General features: G+C 47.9%; 1 protein-coding gene and 1 pseudogene across 23 annotated transcripts in view; both read right to left on the reverse strand.

The window, feature by feature from the left end:
• HDAC4 (histone deacetylase 4) overlaps positions 1-24,421 on the reverse strand; it is a 415,745-nt gene that overhangs the window by 135,495 nt on the left and 255,829 nt on the right. For 22 of the 23 annotated variants that reach the window (XM_054209794.1, XM_054209784.1, XM_054209795.1 and 19 more), the window contains 3 exons: positions 21,379-21,463; positions 19,395-19,536; positions 14,574-18,887 (listed from right to left, as the gene is read on the reverse strand). In XM_054209794.1, coding sequence (XP_054065769.1) covers positions 18,848-18,887; positions 19,395-19,536; positions 21,379-21,463 — 267 coding nt within the window. In that variant the 3' untranslated portion in view covers positions 14,574-18,847. Of the gene's footprint in view, positions 1-14,573; positions 18,888-19,394; positions 19,537-21,378; positions 21,464-24,421 lie in introns of those variants that run through there. The other variant, XR_008467801.1, reaches the window with a different exon arrangement.
• Positions 12,521-14,968, reverse strand: LOC128912965 (uncharacterized; annotated as a pseudogene).

Here is a 24,421-nt window from a genome sequence, read left to right on the forward strand (position 1 = left end):
CCATGCATCCCACACCATGCATTCCTGTTAATGAATGGCCTGATGCCAGTGCAAATTTTAGTCCGTATGATCGATCCCACCAGGTGCCCATAGCGCTGCCGGGAGTTTCCTCACCTCAAGTCTCCTGCAGCTGGAGAGACCCCAGGGGTACCTACAGGACAGTTGCTTTGAGCTGCCATCCCTCTGAAGCCTTGCACGCAACCATCTTGCAACGTAGAGCGAGAAAGGGAAAAAAACCCAAACCTCTAAGCACCATAAAGATTTTATTATAAACAAACCTCAAGAGCACTTTGGAAGCCGGGATGATTAACATTCCTTAATGAAGAGGGTGGAGGTGGAGCAGGACCTGGGGGAGGGGAGATGCAACACCCTCCTGTGGGTCCCACCTTCCCACCTAATCCCCCCGTTGCCATCTGGCAGATTTACTGGCCCCGGTAATGTTGCTCCCACTGATATAATGAGGAATTGCAGGCTGTGCTATATTTCCTCATGAATTTCGCTTCCCTGCCAGAAAAGTTCAGGGCTGGGTCAGACTTTTATATATATTTATGTATATTAAAATATATATATAAAAATATACATTTATTTATGTATATTAAAAGATTTTTTATATATATATATATATAAAAAAACAACCATATATATTTTTCTTCTTTCCAGGTGATTTCCACCTTTCCCATCTAAGGACTCATTCATCCCCATCTTTCCTACTCACCAGGGTTTTTTACTGTTTGCCTGGGTTGGGTTAAAGAAAATAATCAAAGGATAAAACCCCACGCCCATCCCCTCCAGGGTGTGGATGGGATGCTCCGCGGTGCTGCTTTCCGTGGGTGCCGGGGGGACGGTGGTGGATGCACAGCCCCCCACCTGCAGCATGGGACCACCGAGCCTGGTGGCCACCTGCCCTCACCCCACTTCCAGCTGGGGGACACTAATTTAATCAAGCTCAGCCCCAGCTTAATGGGCTTGAAAAGGAGAGGCGGGTGGTTCGGACTTCAAACATTCCTGTCCCTCCTCCCCCACCACAGGCATGGACCACCTTCACAGGGTCACGATCAGAAAGGGACGTGCACCGACATCCTAAATCACTGCTCCAAGCTTCCACTGTGCTGATTTACCTCCTGCCTGTGTCCACCGTCCCAGCTCAAGGCAGGATGCTGGGAAACATAGATGGGAGATTTAGAGGGGTACCCATCATCACGTACCTACTTCTCCTCCAGGGATGGGTCCATGTCAGTGCTGCAGAAGGGACAGCCAACAGCCTCTGTGCCCACGACCGGCAGCAGCAGCAACCTCAGAGAAATGAAACTGGAGGAGTGGTGGTGTCTCCGTCTCTGGAGACATTCCAAACCCGCCTGCTCTGGGTGACCCTGCTCTGGCAGGGGGTTGGACTAGATGATCTCCAGAGGTCCCTTTCAGCCCCTGCCATTCTGTGATTCTGTGAACTGCCGCATAAAACGAAAAGTCATTTACTCTGCACCAGGTCAGGACTTGGTCCCCACCACTGCCGGCCCTGCTCGGAATCATGCGTGCTCCTGGGAAGAGAGGGGGAGAAATTTGGTTTTCTCTCTCCATTGGGATTGTGGGATGGGAACACAAGGAGAGGGACGTCCCAGAGGACATGCCTTCCCTGGGGAAGACAATAAGCACTAAAACCTGTGGGCACAAACACCTTCGAGCAGCTGCGTGTTGCACAACCTGAACTGTGGCATTGGTGCTCCTTCATCTCCAGCTGAGATGCGTGGCTTTGAAGTCCCATCTCAGCCATCTCGTGGGAGAAAGGAAACAAAAACAGGTGGAAATCACCTTTTCCCTCAACCCATGTCCAAACCATGTATTCCCCCTCCAGCTTTCCCGCACCAACCTCAAGCCTTCCTTCCTTTGCAAATACATTTCCCTGGAAGCTGCAATTGTTTTTGGAGAAGTAACTGCCCAGGTCAGGAGTTCAGAAAATAACCACCTCCCATGGATTAAAATTCACCTGAACAGTGAAGCTGCTTTCTCTGGATGACAACAGGCTGCTAAGCCCAGCAGCAGGTGTCCAGGGATGGTCTCAACTTCAATGTTCACATCCCTCCTGTGCAGAGTATGGCCATAGCCTAGCCATCCTGCTGCAGTAAGAGGTGACCAAGCCCCTTCTTTTAGGTCAAAAAGCCCTAAAATGTGTTTCTAGGTGAACTTTGTAATGAATAAAGGCTCCTAGCACTCCCACTTATGAAGGGCTGTCTTCTCATCTTATTAATGCTTATAAATAACTTAAAGGGTGGGTGTCAGGAGGATGGGGCCAGGCTCTTTTCAGTGGTGCCCGGCAACAGGACAAGAGGTAACAGGCACAAACTTGAACATAGGAAGTTCCACCTAAACATGAGAAGGAACTTCTTTACTGTGAGGGTGGCAGAGCCCTGGCACAGGCTGCCCAGAGAGGTGGTGGAGTCTCTGTCTCTGGAGACATTCCAAACCCGCCTGGACACGTTCCTGTGCCACCTGCTCTGGGTGACCCTGCTCTGGCAGGGGGTTGGACTGGATGATCTCCAGAGGTCCCTTCCAACCCCTGCCATTCTGTGATTCTGTGATTCATGTTTGAGGTCTGGCAGGAGCCTGGTGGTGCAGGCACTTCTCCACCTGCCTCAAGGCTTTATGATGCTAATTCTGGGCACAGACTGTAGAGAAACATGCCACCCTCACTGACTAAGGGTTTCATGGGTCTTTTCCCTAGGTCACCCTATTTTTTAAAAGGGAGTTGCTGTTCTGCAGGGAAGGCAGTCAAAATCTGGGAGAAGGTGAAGCCCATATGTGGACAGGCAGGCACCTGAGCCCAGGTGTCTGGGATAGCACCCACCCTGCCCCAGGGTGCAGGGGGGTCCAGGTGGCCCCACACAGCCCCTCCAGCTCTATTTTGTATGACCCAGGGGCTCATGGAAAATTTCAGATACAATACTGATGGGTTTCCTCTCCCCCTGCTCAGAGTTAGCTGTACCTGTCTGCCCAAGGGATGCACACTTGACCCACAGAACTTTCCCATCTGAGAGCCTGTTGTCTGGACACAACTAGGCTTTTGATCCTGGATTTCAGCAGCATTCCACTTTCGGCTGTCAAGGAAAAGCGAGGCTGGCATCATTGCCACATGGCAGTGGCTTCAAATGACATTGGTTTCCCATCACCAGTGTTAGAGGAACCCTTACTGGCTGGTGTCTTCCAGCCCTGCCTGCTAACTCTTTACTATCAGCATTAAATGAGAGGTGATTTTGAGATGCATCGTTATGTTGTTTCCTGTGCCAGGGAGATGACTCACTTTCCTTGCTTGTGGCTGGAAGACCTGATGGAGCCAGTCCAGACAGACCCCCTTGCCCAGGATGAATGGCTGCCACCAGCATCCCTATTCCCCAGCTGAAACAATGCGGTCAAGACATATCTGTGTCCAGCTCGTTGAGACACACCCCCCTCCCCCCCAGACAGCCTTGTGAGGCTCCTCCTTGTGAGGAGAACCTCCATCCCATCACCAGTTCAACCCTGAAAACCTCCATCCCATCACAAGTTCCACCTTAAATGCATGACCAAGGCACTCTGGACTGGAGATTTACAGCATCCCAATGAGAAGTGTCATGACCCCAGTCCTGGGCTTTGGCACCACTGGAGGTGGTGAAGGATGGCTGTCACAGCTCTCACAGCATGGGGGAAAGGCAGGAAAGCTGAGGAACAGGACAGGGACGTGCCCTCTTGGTGGCAGGAGGGGAAATCAGAGACCTGCATTTCTGGCTGATCCCCTGCCATAGCCTGTGCCGTCCTGTATTTCACGAACACGTTCTCAACCGCGGAAACCTGGATCACACCCTTTAGGAGAGGAAGGGAAGGACTTGCTGTACTCGAGGCTCTACAGCTCCTTCATGAGACGGGAGTCAGACTTTTTTAAAGACAGTCCTGTTAAATATGAGGCTCTTGCCCCAAAAAAGCTGCCTCTTTGCCTCTCCAAACACCATCCCCGAACAAGCTGCACACCTCCTCACCGGATGCTGGCTCTAAGCTGCCTTTTTCCCCCCACAATTTCAGAGTTTTACAGTCAGCATTCCTCATTTTTCCATGTCATTAATCTCCGGGAGTCCTGACTCCAAGCAGGCTGGGAGCCAAATCCTGCCAGACAGGTTCCAAATGAAATCCAAGTTGTCTGGAAAAGAAGAAAATTCAACTAAAATTTTGAAAAGCACATGAACTGTATGCTGGCTCTCACCAACCACCCAGCAGGGCAAGCGAGAGGCTGCTCAAGCCAACAGATGGTTTTGGTGGCAGTCAACTTGCCGTTTCACTCGACTTTGCCAGCAACCAGCCAAAATACGAAGCGTTCATTTGAGCTAACATTTTTAATTTTGCCCGAGGAAAAAAACCGAACCCCAAACTGGGAGATTATTTTTAAGTTTCTCAAGAAATATTTTTGTGCTTTGAGAGCTGCCATTGAGCATGGACAGACAACACGTTTTTCACAGCATTTTTGCAGTGATTTTTAATTTCCTCTGACTTTTGTTTGAGCTGCTCTGCCATGAAACTCCAATTCTCTGATGTCCTGAAGCTGAGGATGAGACAGGCTAAACCTCTTTCAGACAGGGCGAGGGGAAAGTATAAACCTGTCCCATGATGGGACAAGGGGGAAGAGCAAAAATTCTCTCATCTGAACATCCCCAGAGATGTCCTACTACCTTCAACACCAGCCCTCTCCCCACTTTCTGCAGGTTGCCCATGCAATTTGTCTCTACTCCAGAGGATGAGGCTCAACGCTGAAGGACTAATACCGATGTTCACTTCACCTGCAAGGTGCAGGTGACTCACAGTTGGCCAATTTTTTTTTGCAATTACTCTAAATACGAGATTTTAGGCAGGAGGTCAGCCTGTCGTTGGGAGGTCATTTGCTCTCAGGGACGTCTTTCCAGCATCTCCACACCGAGGGGATGGCCCTCAGGGTTTTGACATGGGCTTTGCTCAATTTGTCCCCAGACTGGTCGGCACACCTTTGGCACGGGCTGTGCAAGCTACCTGCTGGCTGCCCTGCCAATGAACTCGGAACACCAGCTACGCCAGACTGCAAGACAAAAATCAAGGCACCGTGAAGCTGCTCTGGCAGGGGGTTGGACTAGATGATCTCCAGTGGTCCCTTCCAACCCCGACCATTCTGTGATTCTGTGTGTTTTTCAATCAAGGAGCTGAGAATTTGCATGTTTGTGTGTTATTTGCCTCCCTCCAGGAACAAACGCCAGCATGGTTCAACTGGAAGATCTGTGTGGCGCCACACCGGGAATAAATTGCTAAGTGAACCAGCAGCACCACCACATCAAGCCGGGATCCTCAGGAACAAGGGCTCTGACAGCCCATGGCGCAATCCGTCGCGCCTCTGTGCCAGCTGTCTTGTACAGCGAATCCGAGATGCGCTTTGGAGGAGCCCTAATGAAATCTGCAGATACTTTACTGCTCTGGTTGGATTGCTCTTCCTTCCCCCTCCTCCAACCCTCTTCAAAACTTGGAAGAGCTTGGAAGCAGCCTGTGATACTTAAGTCCTTAAGTCCTGCCTTTCTCGACTCGCAAAGGGAACCAAAAGGAATTGTTTTGAAATAACAGTGCAAATCAAATTACCCGTCTCAGATAAGGGGGAGAGAGGTCAAATATGAAAAGGCTTTAGATGAAAGAAGAATTAGCCTGCAACCCACCAGGAATAACTCAATTCAAGTCTCATTTTCAGCACCCCCAGAATCTGGCGCAACAGAGGTCCCTAATGAAGCCCAACAGATAAACCTGGCCAAGACAATTTGTTATACCGCCAAACACAGAGCCATTTCACCAACCACATGCTAAGCATCAACCGTCCCCTCAAATGGGAAAAGTATATCAACATATTAGAAGCCATCATCAATCAGCCCAGAGGAAACCAAGCAGCCCTGATCAGGTTCCAGCCAGAGCTATGGGAAGCCACTCTGTGGTTTGAGTTTGCAGAAATTCAGCAGCCTTGTGTGCACCGCCTCCTCCTCCTCCTCCTCCTCCCAGGCGGCATCCCTTGGAGGTGGGGTTGGGGACCCAGCTGCCTGCAGACACCCCTACAGAACCGAAAAGGCTGAAAGGCACCCACACGGGCTGAAAAGAGCTGAGGAGAAGGTTTGCAGACCCTCTCCTCTTGGCTGCATCAGCGTTCGCCCGGCGCTCCCCAGACTTGGCAGGGTTATTGATGGCCTTGGGACATGCCTGGGGCTTCCCGCGGAGCTTTTCCACCGTCTGCACTTCAACTTTCCTCCCTTTCAGAGAAAAGTTCTCTCCACCTTTCCCAAAGACATATTTTATCCCCTTTGGTCGCAATCTTCCTTCTCCCGGAGTGCAGCAGAAAAACAATTTGAGACCAGACCCAAGGCAGCCCTATCGAGGCTGGGCTTGGCCTGGGGGCCAGGCGGGGACCCACATCAGTGCTGAGACCCACCTCTTGGATAAATAGGCTCCAGAAATTCCTGTCGCTCACCACCGAATGAACCCAGCTGGCTAAAAGGCGGTTGCTAAGCTTGCACTGGCTCTATTATTCACGGGGATTGGGGAGGATTTCAGGAATTGCTCTGTGCAGTGGGGAAAGAGGGATTTTTTATATTTTTTTTCCCCTCCTTGAAACTAAAACACATAATTGAAGAGTGAAATTCTGAAATCTTTCTCAAGGACTCTGGGTATTTAATTGCCTTTAAAGCACAGGAGTTGCTCCCCATTGCCTTCCTGATTTAAAGGGAAACAGGTCTCTTGTTCCTGCAGGCCCTCTGAAATTGTTGACCATTTGATAATTTTGCCTTAGTAGATCACAAGCACGATGCTGTCCATACCCTCATCCTCACAAATACAGCAAAAATGTTTGGTTTTTTGTTCATTTTTTAAATGGCATTGAATTTGCAGATTCCAAACCTTTCCCCCTTGGGGTGGCGGAATGAATAGATGAAAAAATTAGATGCAGATGACTCAAAGGGCCCTTAATAAAGCAGGTGAAGGACATCTGTCTGAGGCTGGTGCACACCGATGCCCCATCTGTGCGATAAGACCTGTGTGGGAAGAAATGTTTTCCCCACCGCTGCTGTGCCTGCAACGCAGGAGTGAGGGTTTGGAGTGGCTTTGTTTGACCTCCCACACACCCCCTCCAGAGAAGCAGCAGCTTGGCCAGGTGGAGAGGGCCTGCAGGAGGGGAGCAACACGTGCCACCACCTTTTCTCAGGATCTGGCCTGTTACATCTTGTTACTGCTCCTGAAGCAGTAACGTGCTTTAAATGTGGGGAGGGAGGTTCTTTTTTACGTTGTGGACATCCAGAAGACACCTGGCCCATTGCTGCAGTCCCTCTAGGGATGAATAGGCGGGTGTTCCTTGCACAGAGACTTGTCCCCAGGCTGGAAGATGTGAAGCACAAGCAGTGCCTTGGCCAGGAGGGCACCTCTGAGCTGCTGCCATCAGCCACGACCAGGCCTCGCCGCCGGCATTGCGGGAAGCCCCGTGTCTCCCTCTGCTCAGCCTCCATCCCGCTTCATCTCCAGACCCATCTGTTTCCCTTCCAGAGACAAAATCTGTTTCAAGCTGGAACGACTCCTCCAGGAGCCGGAGCGGTGGGTGGCTGCTGCTGCTCTCCCGTCAGATCAGGCTGGGGATGCACGGGATGCTCAGGGACCGGCTCCTGTCGCAGGTGGCCAGGATGGACAGCAGGCTTCTGCCGTTCCTGCTGCCCCGAATAAAACCCCACGGCTCTCCCAGAGAGGTTCATGGCCCCTTTCTGAGCTCAGAAAGCAAAGTGCGAGACAGCAGCGTGCAGCTGTGGAGGCTTCGAAGGTCTCCTGGACAAGCACCCATCGCTTCTGCACAAGCCTCGTTTTTTTTGGGTGCTCTCGGGTTGGGATAGTGCAAAAGGATGGACACAGAGTTCAAGAAACAAATCCAAGCTCTATGCAATCACCTCCCAGGTGGCTTCCCAGATTTACACATCCTTATAATCACACCGAAATCCCGTAGTCCAGCCTGATAAGCCCCTCAGTAAACACAGAGACGATCCCTTTTTCTCAGAGACTGTAATTAGTTCTAAGATTTGCTTCTTCCCTACCGAAGCCTTTCATTAGCGCAGCCTGAGAGACACTATTTGCACAGTCATGAAATGTTTTCAGTCCTCTGCAGGAGCTGCTTTTGCTAAATTATGCTGTCGTAAAAAAAAAGGCAGACAGTGACTTCCCCACAGCCCGACAGAGTTGGCTTTTTATCTCTTTCACAATTATTAAGGTATATTCTCTGTTACCCTGCGAACAGCGTTGCACAGCCCTGCCGAGGAGCCCTGGTTTTCCTGCACCTCTAGAGATTTGTTCCCCGTTGCTGTTCCCCAGGCAGCTCCCGCGGGAGCACCTTTCCATGCAGGGATGGCTCGCCAGCACTTTCCTTGGCTTTTCCTTCCTCCTCCTCCTTCTCCTGCTTTGCAACACTCTTTAGCCAAGCCTTTGCAGCCCTTTCACTCATTAAACTGTCTTTATCTTAACCCATGAGTTTTCTCACTTTTACCCTTCCACTTCTCTCCCATCCTGCTGCGGGGGGGGAAGTGAGCGGCTGGGTGGGGGCTTAGCTGCCAGCCAAGGTCAACCCACCACAACCGAATTTAACATCTGTAGGTCCTTGAATCTGTACTGCCTGTGGGTTGGAGAGCCCAACCGGCCCTCACTGGGCACATCTAGGATTCGTATCAGGTTGTTCACATCTTCATTCAGACCTGCAGCCATCAGTACATCCCATTGTACCATCTTAGCAGCAGATGCCACCAACCATTGGGGTTCCCTTGGAAAGCGCCCAGTGTTATTGACTATCTCTGTCACTGGACAACTTGACTGAGACTTGTTTGCGGGCACAGTTGAGTTGGCAAGGCATTTCTTTCCACTTTGAACCTCCCTCTCCTCCTGGCAACAGGCACCTTCATTCCAACACACTCATCGTTACAGCCATAGCCCACGGCAGGCTGTGAGGGCAATTGCTATCTAATTCATACACAAAATGGCTCCATCCCGTTCCTCTGCGTCCACACCACACACCCATTTGCCCAGCACCAGGCTTTCCAGAGTCTCTGAACTGACTTTCAGCCCACTCTCTGCATTCTCTGCCTGGGAGCAAACTCTTACTGGCATTTAAAAGTCTCTGTCTTGGTAGAGTTACCATGGGGTATTCTCCTTCAATGTTTTGTCCTGTGTTCCTCCAGCCCATCTACAGCCCCTTGATTCAGCTTTTAGGATCTCTTGAGTTAAATTCCTTCCATACGTGATTTTTTTCCGAGTTGGATTTGCTGTTGGCAGATCTTGCGTGGGTCACTGCTGTCTGCAGGTAGGACAGAAGAGCATCAGCTTCAAGCACCAGCCACCCCTGCTGGCTGGTTCTGCTGGGGTTTGCTTGTTTGGTTTTTTTGAAAAATCTATCCCTGTTTTCCTCCCACTGTTCACCTTGGGTGGCCTGAAGAACGTCCCCTTGCTAAAATACCACCTGTCTGGGGACAAGACTCTTGAAGGTGGCAATTCATGCCCTCCCACTTAGGCATTACTGTGATTATACCCATGTAGGATGTGAGATTGTTGCTTTCCTTAATGTTGAGAAAATCATGGCAGTCGCAGCCAGGGGAGCAGATTTCTGCCACCTTGGCCAGGCTTTAGCCTTTCCTCCCATGCTCAGGCAGAAAGCTCTTAAATTCCCAGACGTGACAGTGCCGTTGCACCTTTTCATCAGGAATCACAACATTTTGCTCTGGCGGAAACAGCGTGAAACACCCCCCGGCCTCTCCCCGACGGGAACGCGAGCTCTGCTCCCAGCCCCCTCACAACGTCCCTAAGCACCTGGTTGGGTCCCTTTGCTGCGAGGACGTTAACGTCCCCAAGCACCTGGCTTTCAGCACACACGCTATTTTTTCCCAGCAACATCATCGCCAAACCTGTGTTTTTCCCTAAAGCTGTTACTACTTAATGGCAAGTGCGTTTCAACTCCCACTTACCGAGTTGCGCTAGTAATTCTTCCTTGCTTAGCAACAGTTGGTTTTGCAACGGAAAGCCCTAAGCTGAACTTTACCTGGAGAAGAGCAGCCAGGCTTCTTGGAAAAGGATCAGGAGAGAAAATGGCTTTTGGAGCCAGCTCTGAAGTACAGCCCCCAGGGCGGGGGGAGACAACAGCTCACCCACCGGCACCTCTGCCCGCAGCCGGGAGCCCAGGGAGGGAGGCGGCAGCCTTGTGCCCACGGCCATCTGCCCTCCTGCCAGCAGCAAAACCCCTCCTGCCTCCCCTGGAGAAAAGGAAACGAGTCTCCGGGGCAGCTTTGCAGATTACACTGACATTTTCACCTGTGAAATCCAAACAGGGGGAACAAATGAGTTCCCAGCTCCCCCCGGGATTGTCAGAGCAGCCCGTAAGAGATCAACCACGCACCAGCCTTCGGAGAAAGTTTCCACTCAGCACAGACCCAAATCCCATCGTAAAAGCAGGACGTTTTGCCGGCACAGGCTGAACTCCTGCCCCCTGCGCGCTCAGGCTGTATATTTAATACCAGACCCTGTTCTTTCCCCTGCAGCGCTCCCGTTGATACAGACGTTCATTTAAAGCACAAAGCCTTGTCTTGTTGCCCAGAGTGAGAAACAGCCTCTTTCTCCTTTAAAAAAATAAAAAATAAATAAACGAAAAATAAATGTGTAACCTTGGAATAGCGCAGGGAAGGGTACAGAGCAGCACCCATCCCGGTGCCTGCTCGGGCATCCATCCCTCGCCCCCCGCCAAGGGCACCCACCGGCAGAGCTGGGAGGGAGCCACCTCAGAGGGGCTGGGGCACGTTCGTTGCAGCACAACGTTATTTTCTTTAGGCTTAACAGATTTCTGGCTATAAAAAATTTCCATGGCTAAAGCGGCAGTTATTGAAATAGAGGATTTCATGCCGTGGCCCCGGCACAGGTGCCACGCCGTCAAGTTTCACCCTCCCTGCTGCATTGCGTCAGGTTTCTGTCCCTGCACTCACGGCGAGCAGCGAGCCCAGGGCGTTCCAGGTGAGATGACGGCAGCTCTGCATCGCAGATGCCTGACATGTCAACACTCACCCACCAGGTCCCGCTCCCCGGCAACCTACATGCCTGGGGCTGGCCCGACAGTTTTTAACCAGCGGATTTGGAGAAGGAAAAAGCATTGCTGCAGGTGCAGACGATCAGACACCGCGGGTCCCGGGGATGCCAAAGGAAGCCCTGTCACAGGCTGCCCTCCAAAACATCCAGCCCAGCGCTTTTAAACAGCCTCCCTCCGTCATCCTAATTTGTAGGGTCTCAAAACCACCACTCAGCAATGAGTATTTATCAGAGCCCAAAGTGCACATTTGGCTTCGCAGAGCGAGACTTGGGGCTTCTTAAAGGATTAGCAGCCCCTGACAAATGCTCTGCACAGAGACTGAAAGTACTTGAAATAACCCCCACTCCTGTCGAAACGAACCCTCTGCCTCAAGGCTGTAAACGTGGGGCTGGATCGCCCAGCAGTGGGATTTCACACCAGCAGATGAACTCCCCCAGCTCCTGAAAGACCCTTCCCAATCTTCTGCCCAGAGAAGCCCCCGTGCCTTCTCTCGAAGGAGCTGCACCTGCCCTCCCAGCCATGCCGGCACCCATCACAGGCAGCTGCCACTCCCACATGGCTTGTGGTCCCAAAGCAAGCCCCATCCCAGGGCCGTCACCCTGCCTACAAATACAGACTCTGCCCGCTCAGACCATCCCAAGCTACAGCCAGAGCAACAGGTAATGCTCACCGTCCCACAGGGTGGTGCCACCATGGCTGCCATGGGCAGGGATGCGGGGTCACACATGTGAGCAGGACATTGCACGGATTCACTGCTCTGGTCCTCTTGTCTTTAAGCATGATGGCTTAGGCGGGCTTTAGCCATAACTAACTCCGCCTCTTTCCCCAAGAGAGGCGCGTGCATCTGGAACGCCTTGTCCCTGCGTGCCCCGGACCCACTGAGGGCTCGCACCCTTGCTCTGGCCATCTGAGCCTCCGCTTCTCGGAGCACCACGGTGGACGACGCTCCCTGCGGGTGCAAAGGACCGCAGCCAGCACACGGGGCAGCAGCGATGCTTCGCTGATGAGGGAACCTCAACACTCCCAAGATCACAAGTTTTTCCTGTGTGCTCTCCTCTACACCCTGCAGAGACCGTGCACATCAACCTGCTGTTCCTACAGTCAGTCCGTACAGCCCAGCAGACTCCCCAGCTCCTCGCTCTGGACGACCTCCATGGAGATAATCCCCGAACATGGCAGGCTCATTCCCACATGAACAAGAAGTGAGCATTCAGGCTTGTAGCAGGAAAGGTGATTTTCTCCTTGACTAATTGCTTCGGTTTTTCCAACAGCATAACAGACACTGGAGCCATGTCCCTAGTCTATGTTGGACTGCTCTTCCCTGCTTCGTAAACTATTGACGGGCTGGGACACTAAGCTGGAGGATGCTCTCCAGGGCAGATGGCTTCAGGCTCGTTCCCCTTCACACCAGGGTTGCTCTGCAGCAGTTGTCATCTGACGGGTGAGTCCACTCCACTGAGGTGCACAAGCCTGAGCTTAAATGTGAGCCCCAAGGACTCGTCTTCTCCATCCAGGAGGGAGACAGTGAAAGCACATGAGAAAACTGAAGTGTAGCTGGTTGCCTTGCAGTCAGAGGACACTTCCAGTTGACATAGACGGAGAAACTTTAGTTCAGATGTTTCAAGTGGGCTTCAGGGACAAGCAGGATGATACAGAGGCTAACTAGAGGGAAACCATGTCTGAATAAGACCATGAAAGAAAAAGGGTGGATGTGCTTCACCCATCTGAACATGAGAGCAACACTGAGAACATCTCCTGAGGCATGAACAACGTGGGCATGTGTGGAGGATCTGCCAAGACGAGGCACAGACACGGTCTGTGGGTTGGCAGGAGAGCCTCTCACCCAGCCAGTACAACTGGGCAGGGCAGAACCAGACTACCAGGCACGGGAACGGGACTCACCCTGGAGGTGAAGGACGTCTGCTGGATGGGGGTACATGCCACGGCCCTGCAGATACAGGTGCCATGTGAAATGGCAACCAGGATCTCTGGGAGTTCCACCTTGCTCCCTACCGAACCAGCCTGGGAGCAGGCGGGCCCATACCCACCTGGCTTCAAAGGGCTCCAGCTACAGTAAAGGAAAGCCCCAACAACTCTATGAGGCACAACAGAACCAGGCACAAAATGACACTTTTTCACTCCACTGATGATCCTGGTTTTCACTCACTGGTGGCTTTTGGGGGAAATTCAGCTGCTCTCATGGACTTCTTGCCGGAAATTCCATTTCAGTGAGATTTTTAAATTATTCTGCAGTCCCTACATGCAGCCATTCGTCAACACGTGCCTCAGAGCAGCAAGAAAACTGGGCAGAAGCTCTAGTAATTTTTCTACCAAGGACATCCCAACATACACATGGGTATCTTTTGACCAAAAAGCCACTTCAGTGCCCAGACCCCCTTCCATGACACCAAGAAAGTGTTTTGTTTAAAGTAGATGAAAGACCACATCACACCGAAGGCACTGGATAAAAAGATCAGTGACAGAAACCAAGGTGGTACTATAATTAACTTTTTCTTTTTATTTACACCACAAGAATAACAAGTTGTCATAATGTGGTACAAAATACTGGACTCCTAATAAAGTTGAAATTGAAGTCGGTACTGTCAGAGAAAGACACCATTGGCCAGTAAAAAAAAAAACAAAAAGAAAAGAAGAGGAAAAAAAAAACAAAACAAAAAACCCCAAACAAAAACAAGAATGAGAAAAATATTCCAACTCCACCAAGTAAAAGAAAGGACCATCAGAAAATTTAGCACAAAGAATGCTACCATCACTTAAAGTAGGGTCCATACAACAAGAGTGAAATTGTGTCTAAATTACAGCGTAAACCGGTAGCTGCTACCAATGGTGACGTCATACTGAGCATGTATAGGTATAAAGTAGAATATAATATAGTTACAACTTTTTGATACTACATATCTGTAATAAGCTCTTGGGTGAATAATGTTTCAACCCCTCCCCCCCCCACTTTTATATATATATTATATATATAAGTTTGTCATCCTCATAAATTGGAAAATAGCGCCTCCACTATGGAGCACAGAAAAGTGTTAATTTATTTTCTTTCAATAGGATACTTTTTCATCAATATCAAAGACAAAGTGAAGATGAGCTGAGAACGAGCTCAACTTCATGACAATGACAAAAACATGTTTTCCTTTCGATGTAAAGTCTCGTTTTAAACCACAGTGTTGCACAGTACACGACTGTTTAAAGTGAAACCTAGCAATAATACATCATGTAAAAGTAATTTTAAAAAAGTTAACGCAGCTGTGCTGAAGAGTTAACTCTTTAAAGTCCTCGTCATTCATCTCCTTAGAATTAATGACTACGTGTGTCGATGAAGGGTTGCATCCAACCTCCCCACCCAGCCAAGAAATCAAAACAAAACACCAACCCAAATTAAAAGGAAAAAAAAAATAATATAAAAATGACACAGGCAGTTTACTTTGTGTGTTCTGCGTAGTTTCCCTAAAAACACTGTTTCCACATAAATACAATAAACTCTATTATTGGTAAGTCACAAGTGCTAGATAAACGTCTTTTTTTTTTTTTCTTCTTAAAATGAGAAATGTTTAAGTAGTTCTTTTTTCTTTACTCTTTTTTTTTTTTTAATAATAAACCCCACGATTTCTTCTTCAGTTAAGACGCAAAAAATGTTCCCACTCTCCTTCCTTTGTGTGCAGCTGCGTGGGTGCGTGCATGGGTGCGTGGGGGTGTGTGTGACAACAACGTCCCAACCTTTAGTCTCCACAAATGCCACGAGATGGGGGGGAGGGAAACCAACCCAAAAAAAAAAATCAACCCCAAACCACAATTATTTTTTGTTTTGTTTTTTTTTTTTTTTTTTTTTTTTTTCATTTTCAAAGCTGCCAAGTTTGGCGTGCAAAATCTGTATACAATATAAAGACATGCCAACCTTACAGACCATGCAACCTCAAGGTGTAGGAAACTTAAAAAAATATATTCATATATATTTATATATATATTTATATATATCAATGCCCATAAAAGACGTGGGCCCAAAAAAGTTTACAAAAGGAAGAATGGAATGAATACATGACTGAGACTAATTAAAAAAAAAAAGGAATGTTTTGTATTGAAAGTAAAAAACCAAAACAAAACCAACAAAAACCCCCAATGATTACTTGCGTACTGCAAACTGGGCGTTGCTTCTCTCGAAAGAGGATTTAAAGATGCTCCTTTCTTTCCATAGCAGGTAGGAAGGATGCCCTGGGCAGCACCGTGCTGGGATGCAGGAGCATCCCGGGCTCCCGCTCCACCAGCGCAGCCGCTCCAAGGCAAAGTCATCTCAAAATGAAGAAGCCAACAGGCTCAAAAGGTGAAAAAAAACCCTGGCGAGCCTCAAAACGAGGTCTCTTTCCCCCCTCTCTCCACGCTCGCACTGGCCCCGAGGAGCATCCCCACCTTGTCCCGGGGACTGGACGCTGCTGCGAAACCCATCCACATCGCCGGGAGTTTGGAGGAGACGAGCTCCAACGTCTCGGGGAAAAAAAAATAAAATCTTTCCGTCCCTGGCAAAAAGCTCAGCAAAATGATGTAAAACGATGGTGGCATCCCGAGAAGCTCTTCTGATTTTTAAAAAAGAAGGTGGCTGAGCACAGCCAGCCAGCAGCTCTTGGGAACACACGGCAACGGAATAAAAAGCTTTGCCATGACCGAGAGGGGAAATACAAAAACCCGCCAGGGAAGAGCTGACAAGAGAAACAATCGCGTAAACGTGGTTACTGCCCACAGCGCGTACACAGCCAAAGGAAAATTTAAAGTCAGTCACCAGATTCGGCAGCCAGATTAATTTTAGATCACAGCAGCAAAGTGGTTGGTGTTCAAAAAAAAAAAACCAAAAACAAACAACAAACCAACAACAAACCACAACATCTCCAGGTATGTTGTGTTTTTACACGGGAAGATTATTTTTAGAATATGCTGAGGATGGCCCTACGCGACCAAAGCTATTCATAAATTTAACACGTACTTGGGTTTGCAGAACTCAAATACAGTAGTGTCTGGTTTTTAAATTGCATTCTAAACTGAGGAATAGAACAAAAGCCTCTTGCATTTGCTCGCCCTCATGATTACACTTCAAATTCCTCCTGCGAGCAAGTCCTGAATGGAATGAAAACAGCCGCTTCAAGAACTGGAAAAAAATAAGTTACCGGAAGCGACCCTGTCAGTCGTCATCATAACAGAATAAAATAATAATAATAATAAAAACAAAGCTACCCTTGGTTGTTCGGACGAGGGGTGTGTGCTATCCTACACTGCTGTAAGAAGGCACGCGTGTCTTCTGGTCTCCTCTGAGCTGCTCCATCACCTCGCGGCAGGGCTTCGCTGCTCCTCGCGCCCACCGGCTGCAGGAGACGACAGCGTGGGGGCAACTGCCTCCTCGGGGGGCAAAAAAATACCTTCAGGAAAAGTTCTCTGACCCTACCAGCGACGGGAAGAAGAAGAGGAGAGAAAGAGAGAGAGAAAGAGAGAGAGAAAGAGAGAGAGAAAGAGAGAGAGAAAGAGAGAGAGAAAGAGAGAGAGAAAGAGAGAGAGAAAGAGGATGCGGGAAGGTGTGTGTGTGTGCGTGTCCGTCTGTCCGGCGGAGAGAAAAATGCCAGCTGTCCCACCAGCGTCTGCCGAGCCTTCCCCGCGGCAGGCGGCCACCCGCAATCCTCGCGACGAGCCGTGCGGAGGACAAAGACATCACCCATTGGAATACTACTATGTTGAAGGTAAGAAAACTCCTTAATTTTTCTTTACATAGCTACTATAACAGAACGGAGGAAATATACAGTCGGCGGTATCATTATACAAAAGAGCCCATCGTGTTCCCTCCTCCTCGATAAAACGCACCCGTTCTGAAAAATAAACTCTTGCCACACAGTTCCTCATGCCTGCAGAAAGCTGCTCACTGTACAAAAGACTTAAGAAAAAAAGGAAAAAAAAAAGTAAAAAAAAAAAATAAAAAAAAATAAGGAAAATAATGTACAAGCAAGAAAAGTGGGAGGAAAAAAGGTTTTAGACGCTATTGCCGTTCGGAAACGAAACCTGCCAAATAGAAAATAAATGTCAGAGTCACACAAACAAGGCTTCTTTAGGGTTTTGTGAAATATCGATATAAAAATTAACAGCAAATTCATAGTCTTTGCTATAAAAAACTCTTTTTTTTTTTTTGTTAGAAAAGGATCACAACTAAAAACCTTAAATTAAAATACAAACGTTTAGGGTAGTTGCCCAGTGGCTAACGTGTTGGCTTTCTGAAAAACTTTCCAACCTGTCATCTGAAAGTCCTCGAGTTTCAACCTGGATTCTTTTCCAAAAGCACCTTTTACGTTCCAATTCGCACGTCTGTCCCTAGGGAGCTTCCAATGGCTACTGTTACAGTATGCATTTATTACATATATTTTTTCTATAAATGCATCATAAATATTTTTATCAATAATTCATAGGAATCCGGTTTCTAAGCTTGGAATATATTTGGAATATACATTATACACATATATATATTTATACCTAACAATTTAAGCAATATCTCATGCTAGTTGCTTTTAATAAAAAGCATTCCAGTCTTAAACCTGCAGTTGTGTCTAATACATGCTTCAACAACCAAATTGATAAGCTCAATTACTAGATAATGTAGAAGAGAGAAAACATTTGAAAATTTGTTTTTAAAAATGGTTGAATTTCAAAGACCCAACAGTATTTGCCACTTTCTTGGCAACTACCTTAATTTTTTTCTTTTTTTTTTTTTTTTTTTTTTTTTAAACAGCAATGAAAGAAAACAAAACAAATTCAAACTTGTAGACAGTTTTTGGAGACGCTCAGTTCAGCTGATGCCTGCTTCCCACCATCATGCCAGCACAAGCCAAAGTCTTCCTTCCTGATGGCAGTTCTTGGCTTTCCCAACCAGAGGAAAAATATTCATGAACTGCTGTGTTCTTTATGGTTTTTTTTTTGTTTGTTTGTTTGTTTTGTTTTTGTTTTTACTTAAGGCATTGTTCCTCAAACTTCAGAAAATCCAGCTGCACCAAATCCATCAATTAAAAAAAAAAGGCACAAACTCATCTTCAGATGGCTTTGGAGACAATAAAGCCGACTCCATCTGGGCTACCCTTTCCCCCCTTCTCTTTCCCTTTCCTTTAGATGTAAGACGAGTCCCTCTTTCTCTGCCCCTTCCTGTTAAAAATACACCATCTCCCATTGTTCTGGTTCCGACAAGAATGCCGTTGACTCACAGGCAGGCAAGAGCCATTTAAAAAATCCAAGAAATGAAACTACAAGATGGGTCGAGTGGTTCAAGCGGAGATTGCTGAATTGTGGGTAATCAAATTGTAAGCACCAGTTTTACGTTAAGGTTTGTTTCTTTTATTTTTGTATGTGTTGTTGAATCTTTGATTTTTTTTCTTTTTTTTTTTTTTTTTTTGGCAACTTTGCCAAAGACTTCACGGGCGTCGTTCCCCTTTCTGCTCCCAGTGAGGACCAGAGGAAGACTGCCCAACGTGTCAAGTCCTTTACTGCTCTTCACCTGCACTTTTCTTTTTCAGCAAATATATACTGTAGACGCATATAGATATGTGGAGATTTTTTCGGTTGCTTTGTTTTACACCTGGTTGTCCTTCTGTATTCTGGAAAAAACCATGACAGGACACAGGAGTAACAAGAGAAAGCTTCTTGGCAGAGCTTCAAGACGAAGACGAACAAACAGGAGAACTCCAGCTCAAAGGTTGAATGCTACAGGGGAGGTTCCTCTTCCATGGGTTCATCATCAGGTCTGAGCAATTTCCCAGCCAGGCAGGTCGGGGAGGGGATGAAGAGAGAAAAGACGGTTAAGCACAACAGAGTTGGACAATTTGTGGTCTAAGTCTTACGCTTTACGTTCCCATCACCTTCCCACCCAGATAGTTGCGCTCAGCTGGCTCACCTGGAAATAAAACTTGCCACCAAGAAGAGTTTCTAGATAATGTGCTTTCATTTGTGCAATGTTAACATTTTTTGCAGCAAAATCCATTTCCTCTTGCAGTCCAAAACCACGTTCAGCTCCGGTTGGAGCCGAAGGGTCAGGCACAGCATGCACCTTACTAAGGTCACACACAGAGTTCATGGTACTGCTGTTCTCCTACAGCCCAGCAGGTGTTCAGAGAACCTCCTGGTTCTCTAAGGGAATGCGCATGGCAATGGCTAAAAGGAGAGGATTAACCTAGAAGGCTGCCCACCCACGGTTCATCCTGCCTGGGCAGACTCCAAGATGTGAAGACAAAAGGGAAGGAAAGCAACTCACCTCTTCTCAGCTGGCTTCACGCCCACTGACAGGGATGCCATGGCTGTTACTGTCTCTGCCTCCTCGTTCTCGCACTTCTGCGCCTCAACCAGGGAGTACCCCACTGTGGAGGCGTAACGCTGGAGTGAATGCCAATACTTGCCTGGGGAGAGAAGAGGCCCTTAGGGCACCTGCACCATAACAGGTCCAGCACCGCGCTCCTGCTTTCCCAGGCCCAACAGCCGGCTGAGACCTGCCTGGGCAAGACTCATTATGCCTCTGCAACGTGCAACCTTGATCCACGTTCCCTCTCACTTCAAGGACCGTCTCAAGGTCCCGGGGTTGTGGAGGAAGCTGCAGGTGGAAGCGGGTTCCTGGGAATGTGTGCCAAGGGAGCCCTGGCTTGCGAGGCAAGGCCAGAGAGATCCCTGCGAGCTATATGCCATGTATTAAAAGATGGTGCTGCTATGCTGCTGTGTCTTGAAAAGCTAGGTTTGAAATCCAAAAGGTACTGAGAGCATTGATAAGGATGCACCTGCGCATCCCTTTAGGACACGTAGGATGTCAAACCAGGGCTGAGTGAAAGACTAGGTGTATCCGTCTGGCAAGGAAAGGCGCTCCTCTCCTTTGGCTAGGGAAGAACGGTGGGAGGTGGAAACCAGATTTTCAAAAGGACAAACGCACAAGGGGTGGTAGAGGTGAGGATCCAAGCTGCATAGAGGTGTACAACATCCCTCTGCCTTGATGAAAGGGGACACTTAGGTTCTCTAAAAATAATGGCATTTCCTTTTTCACTTCAAAACCCTCTGAAACTTCTAGACCTAAAGAAAAATACCTGAGAGGGAGGGATGCATTCCAGATTTGGACTGGACATCCGCATTCAGTTCCTAACTGCCACGTTCTTGCTACACTTTTGTGGGCAAAACCACCTAAGACAGTCTAAGTTGTATTTATTTATGTCTGCAGTTTGCCATTTTAAACATCCTTTTTCAGTGAAAAGAGCAACAGGGAATGCTTCAGAGGGAAAGAATAAAGGATGTCCTCTTGGCCCGCAAGCAGGACACACCAAATTCGCTGGTACGCAAGAAGCCACAGCAAAAAGCCTAAAAGCAAGAACCTGTACAGGGAGGCCAGCAGATGGGGAGGAGGGACCTATTGCTTCCTCTGTGTCGGGGAGCAGATCTGGAAGTCTTACTTGAAGCCCCTTTTAATTTATTCTGCTCATTACAAGACAAAAAAATAATATTCCCCGCCTGGGTCAAAGTGCCGCAGAGGTGATCCATCAGTGCTGAGCATTCACTCTGCAGAGCAGCTTCCGGAAACGGAATTCAAATTTCTAAAGCCACTAGGCATTTTGCAGGGGGGAAAAAAGCCATAATGCTTTGGAATCTTTTAAGCTCCATTTTTGCCCTATAAAATGGAGACTAGCCCCCTCTGGTTTTAGACCACAAAAGTTTGAAGCAGGAAGATGTCAGGACCTAGCAGTGGGATTTCCAGGTTACTCGGGCTCTTTCACTCCATCCCCTGGGAATGACCCCAGGAAAGCTTCAACCACGATCATTTTATGCCCGCCCCCCCCAGCTATATAAATGTACAGTATTAGCAACTTCACCTGTTTAACTTTCATCCCTATCCACTCTTAATTAACAGATGCCCCAACACCCAACAAGATTTATGTTAATTGGAGATACTTGAATTGCTTTCAAAGAGATAAGGGCAGACTCTAAAATGCAGAACAGCCTGTCCTTTACAGAGATTTGCAAGGTTTTAATACTAATTGCCTCCTCAAGTGCCAAAGCATTTCCCTGAACGGGCCATTCCCCATGCATTGCTCCATACAGTACTGCATGCACAGTACCACCAGCTTGTGGCTACACCAGTCCAGCTGACAGTGCAGCGACCATCTGTAAACCAGCACAATGGAACGGGACGATGGAGAAGCCAAACGGGTGTCCCACAGGGCAACCCAACAGGAAACCAGCCCGGTGAATGGGGCTATACTCACTGTGTATCTCGATCACTTTCTCCATTGAATGCACCGCATTAGCATTTGCTCTCTGCTGGAAAACCTTTTCTGGAAGAGGGTCAAGCTGGAAAGAGAGAGGAACAGCAAAGAAATGTTATCTCAAGTTAAAGAGCACGATTTAGCAAGTGGCTCTGGTGTATCAAGCCTCCACCCCACTCCCTCGATTACTATTATCCACCTGTAGTTAAATACCCAAAATATACAAACTTTCTAAGTGCTGTTGTGATGCCCGGTGCAGCCTCCTCCAGCCCGCTGCTCCTCCGCACACAAAAAGCTGCAGAGCACCAGCGCTGCCTGTCTGCAGCCGCTGATGGAGATTACGAAGAGACACTATTACAGAGACCACAAAAATAAGGGTGCTTTTGCAATGGATCTTTGTAAACTATGGCTCAGAACCTACCTTTTTGCAAAGTTTTCACCATTAAAACAAAACAATGTGCAAATAAAAGGGACATAAAAAGAAGGTAATAGCCACGCTTTTGGCTTTCCTCTAAAGAAATAAAAAGGGGTAGCTTTTTAATTCCCCTAAGTACCTAATCCAGTGCATTTATTAAGTCTCAGCTGAAAAAATCTGTTTATAAGAATAAATAGTCTAATTTTGGTGCAGAGAAACAGCAAAACACCACTTTAAAGTCACACTCAGCGTGACTATAACTTCAGTCACCATCGATGCCTCTTACCAGCTGCTGGGCTACTCTTGCCCAGGCAGAGAGGCATTAGATCTACATGCTAAGCTTTTAAAAAATTTGCCTTGAAGTTACTGGTAAGGCTCATAATTACATATTAAAATTTAGGCTCTTTGATGCTGGCTTCTTTCCTTTGCTCTCCATGCAACCAGCTAACAGCAAGAACATGCTCCTGGTATATTTAAGCTGAAAGATGACACAGAAAGCCTGCTGAAAACGTTCAATGTGACATAACAAGCAGGTATCTTCCTGGGCTTGGTTGCTTTTATGAAAATGAAATGAAAATGAGCTGTAAATGAAAATGGCACATAGATGATGTCTGTTTTGCTCTTACATCCCAGTCTCAAAAAAGCAGTGCTGCCTTTGTTACCATTAAAAAAATTTAAATCAAACCACTAATAACAATTCACGTAACAAAGAACATGGGACAAAAAGAGTAGTTTCATTTTTCTAGAGAGAGATAAATTAGGAAATGCCACTCTAAAGATCCTTCTCTAAGTCCTTCTCCAATTATTGCTCCAAGTCCATCTCCAGTGACACTGGAGCTTAGGGCTGCCTCCCTCTGTGGCACCAGCACGCCCCCCCCCCCGGGAAAGCAGATGGATCTGCAGCACAGAACTTCCAATTTATTAAAAAAAAATATAATAAAAAATAATGCAAAATTATAAAAAGGTCTTCCAAGGGAAAGAGATGTGGTTATTTGCTTTCAAAGATAACAGTGTGCAGAATACTGGTTTCCTCTGGCACAGCAGGGGCATCTGCATGGTAGGTAAGGATGTCCCAAGCAGAGCAGCTCTGCTCGGCTCAGGCACATGGCCAACCGCTTGGATGTGACTCGCATGAGCTCGAGGCATCTCACAATCAAGTAAATACTCAAGAAAAAACATTCTGCAGGGCTGATGATCTCCAAGCCCATCTTCTTTCTTCCTTTCTTTCCCTCCTCAGTTCTCCACAAAGAACATGAATTCATCACAGACCTCCAAGGTTGGCTATCCAAGAGATGTTAATTGTGTCTGAAAATAGTGGTCAAGGCCCATCCAGGGATACTCCCTAGCAGAGAAGGAGCCACAGTTTAATAGTTAAAAAAAATCTACGGCAAAGTTTAACTGCAAATTCTGTTCAAAGCCACGAGAAGCTCCGGCCAAGAGATCTGCTTTTGTGACCACATGGCAGCCATTCCATAGGTACTTCACGAGCACTAGAAATTGCTCGATTCCAGATTTAATAATTACAGATTGCACTTTTTATAAATTCTCTACTCTGAAATTAATTCTGGCCCAAACTGGCTTCTGTATGACATTAAGCGAAGACAAAAGCAATTCCTCGACAAATCTTTAAGTAAGAACTTTCTAACACCTCTCGGTTGGTATCAATATAAAGCACACAACATCAGGCAGCCCACACATGCGCTATTTCGCAGATGAATCGCTTCCATTCCACTCTCCTCCTGAAATAACACTCACAGACAACAGCCTCAGCCATCGCTTTCCTGGAAAAGGAAAGAAATGCCTCTGGGCATTAGGGAACTAATTTTAAGCAACTGCTTATTATGACCTTGTTTATTTGGGATGTCCAGAGTCTGACACCGGACACACCTCTGCTACTTCGGTGTGAAAAATGACAAAGCGTTTGCAGCAGCGACAGGCAGCACTGCGAGTGCGGCTGAGCTCCAGGACCAGTTCTCCCAGCATGTGCCTCCCCGCATGTGCCTCCCCGTCTCTGTCCCCACCACTAGCAGCTCCCACGACACAGGAGCTCCACACCCTGCTCCGGGTGTTGAAGTTGGTTTGAAGACTAAAGGCTGGTGATGCTCATGACGGAGTGAGTTGCTTTGCACGGTCGCTGCCTCCTCTGCCCTCCAGCGCTGCTGGCACGCTGCTGGCAGGGGCTGTTTTGAGTAACGGAAGAAGCATGGTGGCTTTCTGGTCTAAATTATCATCAGATCTTCCCTGCATCATGCCTGCCTTTGATTTTTCAACTGATGTCGTGTTAGTTTTGCACAACTAAATTTTTAACTAAAGCAATGTACGTACATTTTCAAGCCACCTCGCCTGGCACTAACTCATTTCACATTAAAATAACCTGCTGCAAAGCTAAAGCTCTGGTTTAATTTCCTGGACAGTTGGGAACAAGCCGGCTCTTGCCTTTGCATAACACTTTTTCCGAAGCGGGAATTTTAATCTCCGCCAGCGAACGCAGACGCTTTGGGGACTGGCACCGTTCCCCTCATTTCCTACCATTTCCCCGGGTAGGTCCGGCACCACTCCGCAGTGAGCAAACCTCCCCGCAGCCCAGCAACAGCCGCAGCTGCCCGGCCATGTGCACGCAGGCAAAAT

Source organism: Rissa tridactyla, chromosome 7, assembly GCF_028500815.1.
Source record: "Rissa tridactyla isolate bRisTri1 chromosome 7, bRisTri1.patW.cur.20221130, whole genome shotgun sequence".
Taxonomy (NCBI): Eukaryota; Metazoa; Chordata; class Aves; order Charadriiformes; family Laridae; genus Rissa; species Rissa tridactyla.